This window comes from Trichechus manatus, unplaced genomic scaffold, assembly GCF_000243295.1.
Source record: "Trichechus manatus latirostris isolate Lorelei unplaced genomic scaffold, TriManLat1.0 scaffold00262, whole genome shotgun sequence".
NCBI classification, from domain to species: domain Eukaryota; kingdom Metazoa; phylum Chordata; class Mammalia; order Sirenia; family Trichechidae; genus Trichechus; species Trichechus manatus.
The window spans coordinates 1,216,734-1,225,066 of NW_004444198.1; the positions used below are offsets into that span (position 1 = coordinate 1,216,734).

Consider the following 8,333-nt stretch of genomic DNA (forward strand, 5'->3'; position numbering starts at 1 on the left):
AAGCTTAAATGATAAAGGAACAATAAAAAGATTATACTTATGCTTAAAAAGTGCTTAGGGTGAAATATATGGATATTTGTAATGTACTTTAATAGAAGGAAATAGAAGAATTGAGAGATAAATGGTAGACATGTAATAAAAGAAATATTGTTGTCACATGCCATTGAGTCGATTTCGACTCACAGTGACCTCATGTGACAGAGCAGAACTGCCTCATAGGGTTTTCTTGGCTGTATAATCTTTACCGAAGCAGATTGCCAGATCTTTCTCCCACAGAACCGCTACATTGGTTCAAACTGTAATACAGCAAAATGTTAACTGTAGAATCTAAGTGGTAGGGTATATGGGTGTTCACTGTATAATTCTTTCAACTTCTCAGTAATTGTGAAAATTTTCATAATAAAATGTTTTGGGGGAAAAGTCTATTATAATATACCCCTCTTCGCTTTTGGTCTAGTTGGTATCAAAGAGAAGCATGCACAAGAGACTAAATTAAAGATAAGAATTCAAACAACTATCAGAGAACAGGCACACCAGTAATAAGTGGAAGCAACGGACCAGACCCAGGTTTTAGGACTCATTCTGTAATGCTGTCCACTGAGCCCTTCCTTCTGTTTTCACAGGGCTCAGCACTACTATGAAAAACATACTCACAGAATGAAGTCTATAGAGAAGAATGCAAAGGAACTATTTACCCTGCTAGAAAACAAACTTTCATACCCTTTAAAATATAGTCCTTTAAAAATTATCACTTATTCCTAATTAATAAGAACCAAACCAAACCCGCTGCTGTCAAGTTGATTCTGAATGACGCAGGTTCAAAAAATCCCTTGCAAACTTGAAAATACCAATAAGCTTATTTTGAGTTATGTATTTAACTGAAATAACATTTTGAAAATTAAATTTAGGCTCCTCCTCCTCAATTTGTATTGGCTTGCCCTTTAAGTACAAACTAATAGCATTTTTAAATAGCTTCAGATCTGAACCTCCTACAAATCCCATATCATTCAAAATAAGCCCTGGTAGTTTCAAGAAGCCAAAAACATTTCCAATTGTTCTCTTCCACAGAAACTTGCAAATAAAGTTTACGTATGAAAGTAAATAGAAAATGATAACAGGAAAAAGTTAGCTTTGAATATAGGTATTCTTCTTGTATTTTCAAAGCCTAAGGAATCAAAATAACGAATACAAGGTTAAGAGGAAGAACTAATGATTAAATGAAACAAAATCTAACTAATGCCAATAAATCCATAGGTTGAACAGGAAAACTACCAGTTTAGTTTAGGGTTTCCTAATCTCAGTGCTATTAACATTTTGGGTTAGATAATCCATTGTAGTGGGGACTGTCCTGTGCATTGTAGGATGTTTAGCAGCATCCTTGGCCCCTACTCACTACATGCCACTAGCACCTTTGCCCTAGGCCCAGTTATGACAGGCAAAAATGTCTCCAGACATTGCCAAATGTCCCATGGAGGGTAAAACAGCCTCTGATTGAGAAGCACTGCTCCAGAGGACGACAAAATACAGAGCTAATATTAACACCCTGAAGACTCAATGATAGATAAATGTAGTTTCTGCAGAAGGACAGCCTGAATTTGAACCCAGCCTCTAGAGTCACTGTCAGGTGGGATACACGGTCCTGGGCATGCATTGCTCGAAGCCTCAGTTTCCACATGTGTAAAATGGGGATAGCACATTTATCTCAGAGGGTTGTCTTGAAGATAAATGTGATACTCCATGTAGTGATTAAGGGTAGTGCTTTGCAAATATTCAGTATTCTATAAATACATTTTTATTGCACTCACATCATGCTTTATGGTATACGAAGTGTAGATAATCTCATTTGTTCCACAGAACCAAACTGGGAAGTTGGGATGGCGAGTAGCTACACTTTACCAACAAGAAAAGTGAGGCACAAGCCAAGTGGTTTATTCTAATACCTTTGCAAGTAACAGGGACAGGGCTGGCTCCCAGGTGTTCTTAACCTTAGAGTTAAGTGCTCTCCAGCACTCTGCCAGGCGACTTTTATCTTTACAAAGACACATCACTATTAAGAGTCTAAGTCTTCTTGTGATAAAAGCCACATTCTTCTGTAAACTCACAGGTACCTCATGCCCAGTCCATCTCTGGGAGAAGACAGACAGCCAGCTATTTAGGTAGGAATCCTAGTTAGTATGATGATTTTTCTTAAAACGACATCAAACCCAAACTTGGTTGACTGCCAAATCAAGTGGTTCTGCCCTAAATCATCAGAGAATTATTAGTTTTCTTGAGATTCTTGCTTAAGAATAACCTCAAATTCTTGGCTAGTAAACCTGAAAAGAATCAAAACATACTCAGGATAGTTTGAAAGATGCAACCCATTTAGTCCTCTCCACAAACCAAACGTCATCCTTATACAAAACCAGATCAATAGAGAACTATGCACCACTGTATCCTGGGCTCACATGCAAGGGTGCTATTTAAAAATGATCATTTAAGTCTTTAAACAATTTTGTTCACCACAGCTCAAGGGGCCCATCAAGGGGCTCCACAGAAATATGTCAAGCTCCAGCATTAAATAAAGCTGTATTTGCCATGTCTTTTTTTTTTTAAATTTTAGATATTATTAATCTTGTAATTGATCATATTCCCTCTCTGACACTAGTTAACAGAATCACAATTTTAGTCACACCCCACTGTCGAACAAGTGTGCACTTTCAGGGTCTGCATTGTTAAGCAGCCCAGGTTTCATTAGACTGCGTTGCCCTTATTCCCGTTCCTCAATGATTCGTCATTTTTATTTCTTATGTGCTTTGAATGTATTTATAAAAATGACCTCAAATCCTTTTTAAAAACAATGCCAGGAATAAACAAAATATAAAAACTCTTGTGTCTGTATCCCCAGTATCTGGAACAGAGTTTAGCAAATGGTGTTAATAATATTTGCTAACTTGAAGAATAAGAATCACTTGGAAAGTCATTGTTTTAAACAGCTCAATAGTTGGTACATTTCAAAATTTTCAAACAAACAAGATTTAAAAGCACTGGAAGAGACTGTTACTTATATGAATACTATGGTGGCTGCTTTTTATAACATGAAAATACTATAAAGATATAATTACTCCCTAACCTGTTCGTAAATCTAGACAGTCATATATTTTGACTTTTTATAAAAAAGAGTATATAAATTTACTACTATTAAACCAATTATTACAACATGTCATAAATTCCAAGAAAGGGAAAAAAGCAATAAAATTATCTTACTGTGAACTTAATGCCTAGTTGTGATCGAATTCCAAGTTGTTTAATTTCTAGTTTAGCAAACATACAAGATAATCGAGTAGGCGCAAATAATACATAGATGTTAATGTCTTCTTTTGGACGAATTCTGATCTCACAATTACTGGTCAATCGCTCTTCTGTACCAAAAATGTTCTGAAGCTACAATTTAAAAACAATCATTGCATAAAACAAAGCAGCAGCACAAATAAAACATACCATTAACACAAGCTCTTAAAATATAAACACCACAGAATTATCTTCATATGTAAGTTTCCTGGATTCAGCAAAAACATAAAACAGAACCAAACCATGCACTCTACAAACCTGAAAGCAGTCCTGATCTTGTCCTCTAATAAGCAGTCGTAAATGTTGGGTTGTAGATGTAGAATTATTTCTTAGAGCTAGTTTCTGAAGCCTAAAAACAATCACACATTTTAATAAGAATACAGCTTCCCTCTATGGATATTGCTACAACTATAAAAACTACCAATTAAAAACAACTGCAATGTTTAGCAATGAACCGACTGCATGTGCCACCTTAACAGTGTGGAACTGTCTCTCCACAGTTCCAGAACTCCACATATCTGAAAATACAGCTTCAAGACTCACCTTTATCAGAGAGCCCTGCTGGTTTAATTTCTCTTTAGCTGCTCTTCTTACAGGGTAATGTACATGGAATATTATTTGTCTTATGAAACATCAATCAATGAAAATCCACGTTAAGAAATTCATTAAGTCACTATCACGCTTAGCTTGAATACGTGGCTCCACCTAGCCTTCACGGACAGAAGGAGGCCTAGGCACATGGCTCAGCTTTTTCACTCTAAGAGGCTCATATACACAAAGGAGAACGCAAGTTGAATGGCTAGATGAACAGCAGCCAGCTGATAGTGAGAAAATCTCTCAATTTTTGAAAGTATATAAATGTCTCTTCACTGAACAATAACAGTGAAAACATGAATAAATCTCAAGCAGTTAATAAATTATCTAAGTTGTGGTCTATTCCTTGTCCGCACTGTGTTAAAAGGGAAAGGATGCTGAGTTTCAAAACAGAATAAAATCAAGACCATTGGATCTTAGCACACCTGGGAAAAACCTTCAACAGGCACACCAACTGTGGGGAAGATGTACCTGAAAGCAACATTTTTTAAAGTTTTTAATTTATTTTTAAAGAAACACGCTTATCATTTTCAAGAAGTATAATTAAGATCCTAACTAACAAACAGCCACAGTATTTAAGCAGGCTTATCCAGAGCCCTGGTGGCGAACTGGTTAAGCGTTCGGCTGCTTACCAAAAAGTTGGCAGTTTGAATCCACCAACTGCTCCTTGGAAACCCTATGGGGCAGTTGTCCTCTGTCCTATAGGGTTGCTACAAGTCAGAATTGACTCGATGGCAATGTGTTTCTCTACTATAGAGAAGCTAGAATGAATGAATGAATAGACATGAGGAAAACTGCAAAACCTTATCTAGAAATAAAGAGTCCATTTCAAATCTCCATTTTGCAATAGGTACCTTCTTCTACAATGACTAGGCAAGGAGGACGCAAGTACATACAGGAACAGCAGGTGGTGGGGCCAAATTATCTATCGGTCCCTTTGTTTCTTAAGTCTTCTCTTAGCATGCACTGGAATTACTATTTGCAGGCACAGCGTCTGTCTGCCTCCTAGGATATTTCATGGTAGGAGAAAAAATAGGAAGTCTCAATTTCTAAGCAGACAGTACACCCTTTATCGTTACCTCTGATGCAACGTCCCTGCAGAGGAGTAGTATGAACTATTTTTGGTGGGAAGAGTATTTCTGTGGAGGACACCAAACAGGGGAGCGGGAAGAATTAAAGAAACATAAACCCATAATATACCTACGCTAAATATTTTACATATTGTCTTAGGCTGGGTTCTCGAGAGAAGCAAAACCAGTAAAGCATATAAATATACATAGAGAGAAATTTATATCAAGGAAATGGCTCACACTCTTGTAGAGACTGGGAAGTCCCCAGTCCATGGGTCAGGCTAGAGACTTCTCCTGACTCATGGAGGTGCAGGGCCTGGCCGAACCCAAGATTGGCAGGTTAGACAGCAGGTCTCTAGCTCAAAGGCTGCAGAGATCGACGAATCCCAAGACTGGCAGGCAAGATGGTAGGTAAGCTGCTAGCTCAAGTCCCAAGAACTGGCGGTCATACCAACAGTAGTCAGCTGCAGGATCCAGAGCGAGCAAAAGCCCACGAGCCTTGTCAGAAAGTCCACCTATACTGGATTCAGGCCACACCCCCAAGGAAACACCCTTTCAATTGATTGGCTACTCATAGCAGATCCTATTATGGAGGTGATCGCATTATATCAGATCTCATTATGGAGGTGATCACATCATTATACGACTGTCAAACTACATCATAACTGCCAAACCACTGTGAATCATGGCCAAGCCAAGTTGGCACAGAACCTTAATGACTACACATAATTAAACATATTTAATAATCATTGAATGCTTTGGAATAGTTACTTTTACAAGTCCAACTTTAGTTACCATTTGGCTTAACACCAATTGACTAAAGGCAGAATAGTTCTCCATAGGACTGGCAAGTTCAGCCAGGCTCAGGTTAAACATTCTCTGCACCAGTATGGGATTTACTCATAAATCTCCCGGATTAAGGGGACTTCCTGAACTCTCCCTGAGGAAGTGAAGAAATGAAGGTGGACATCCTGAAGGCCTTCACTCAGAAAAAGGCTAGGTAAAATATCCCACTGGTAAGTCCAAAAGATGCGTAAGACAATGCACTGTCTTCACTTTAACAACTGTAGTATTTGATTTAAAAAAGTTCAGCACAAGAGATTTCAGGATGGTATGCCATAAGACAAACAACTGGATTTTAAGAACAGACATCTCTATTTTATTAACCATTTGTCACAAATTTTTTAAAGATGTGGAGAGTTCTGTCAGGGAAATATAAGGATGATCATGGCTCTTACTGAACTTACTTTCTTCTGCCTTGACTTAGTGGTCAAGAAACAGTTATAGGATAAGTTATATAACTACTAACTATTTGAATCTGCACCTTAATAACAACTTGAGAGCACCTTAGTACCTACGATTACTAGGGCACATTATAAGATAATTCCCCTCTTCTTTTTAACTTATACATTGATGGTTGAGATGAACAGTTGAATTATTTTCGCCACCTCCTAAGGCACAGAATTTGAAGGCTTCAATCAATTATTTGTACATGTATTGGAGCAGACAACAAACTGCTGTTGTGAAGATGATTTGGGCATACAGACACTATTCAGGCTACACTGTACAGAACTGGAGAAGCCTTCTATACAGACACATGTCCTTGTTTAGCCTTCCCCTTGAGCACACATGTCAACCCTGATTCTACCTAACTGGCTACAGTTAGCATAGGACACATATGATCAACAATATAGTATCTACTGAAGAGGGCATATAGCATCAAACTTACTGCCTCTATTTTTCAAAAGCCTAGTCAAGAGAAATATTTATAGAGAGCTGCTTAAAGACCATGTGCTCTGTCTACTCCTCTAGATAATCTAAATTATCTTAATCAAAAACATGGTTTTAGCAACCTAAAAATTTGCTTTTGAGGAACCATGTTTAAGTGTTATGCTTCCAGACCATACTGAAGCACCTAAAGGTGGAGTCCTGTGAAATCTGATGTAGTATTTACTGTAAAGTTTGTTTTCATTTGTTTGTTTTGAGACTCACCAATTTATCTTTAAAAGGGCCACTGGAAGAAACATCTCTAAAAAGTAAGCACGAGGCCTGAAGCAAGACAGTGGCTTGAAGCAGCAGCACACTCTTATCCTCCCACTAAAATACCCCCCAAAAAAACAAGCAGAAACTGACAGAATCAGCTTTATCAGGTATCTGGAAACTAGTCAAAAGGTTACAGTAAATTAAAATAAACACTCAATTAAAAAAAAAAGGAACATCGAAACAACAGGAGAACTTTGGATTTCTACTTCCCTGCACACGACCCACTCCCCAGGTCCATGTGGCCATGTTAAAGTGGTAGCTGTCGTCTGCACTTCTCGAGTGGGAGCCTGGTCTCTGGTTCCAGATGAAGCAGAGCAGACTTTATTAGCCAATGACTGTGTGCGTCTGTTCTAACTCGTCGGGCGGCTGCCTGAAGGACTGCAGCAGGGCACATCTCTCGGTTTAGCCTGTCTGGGATCTCATGCAGACTGACGCAGCAGGCCAAGAACCTAAGGCTGTAACCGCCTATAGCAGCCTGGGGCTGAAGGCACATGACACGGACGTAACGGCAGGAAGGAAAGGCCTAGAAGAGAGGTTCTTTCAAAAATTAAGGCTTTCAAAAGCATCCTGTATACAGGTGCACTGAAAACACCATACACATGCCCAGGGAAAGACACGTGCTCAAAAATTATGTCGGAAGACCCTATACTTTCACCTCAGGCTGATCCCTAGCTAAGTGCGGAAGGAGGTCCCTGTGCACAGAGCCAATCTGCATAGACTGGGAGAGGTTTTACTTTTATCCTTTGGAGTACAAGAAAATCTCTGTCAAAATACTAGCTGAATGCAAGCTAAGAAATGAGACATCACTGTCCACACATAAAAAGAAAGGCTTTAAAAAAATAGTCAGGGAAGACACTGAACAAAAGAATGACTACGACCTTCAACAATTTAAACACGAAACAAACAAAAAGAACAAACATCGAAGAAGGGAAGAATTTGATTTCCACAGTTACCACCTTATAATACTCAAATGTCCTAGTTAAAAAATAAATCACAAGGCATATAAAGAAACAGGAAGGAACTAACCTTTCAAAAGACCAAACTGACGTGACTTTAGAAACTGTACCCATGGAACCCAGTTAATGGACTTACTAGACAAAGACTTTAAAACAACATTATTAAATAAGCTCAAAGAGCTAAGGAAAACACAAAGAACTAAAGGAAAACAATATAAAAATAAAATGAGAATATCAATAAAGAGATAAAGATTACAAACAGGAAGAGAATTACTGGAGCTGAATAACTAAATGAAAAATTCACAGGAGGGGTCCAGCAGCAGATCTGAGCTAGCAATTC

The 8,333-nt window shown here is 38.3% G+C and overlaps 1 protein-coding gene across 1 annotated transcript in view; it reads right to left on the bottom strand.

Annotated features, from left to right (window-relative positions):
* CEP192 (centrosomal protein 192) overlaps nucleotides 1-8,333 on the bottom strand; it is a 193,928-nt gene that overhangs the window by 52,112 nt on the left and 133,483 nt on the right. The window contains exons 29-30 of the mRNA XM_023724815.1: nucleotides 3,589-3,679; nucleotides 3,247-3,423 (exon numbers count right to left, since the gene is read on the bottom strand). Coding sequence (XP_023580583.1) covers nucleotides 3,247-3,423; nucleotides 3,589-3,679 — 268 coding nt within the window. The remainder of the gene's footprint in view (nucleotides 1-3,246; nucleotides 3,424-3,588; nucleotides 3,680-8,333) is intronic.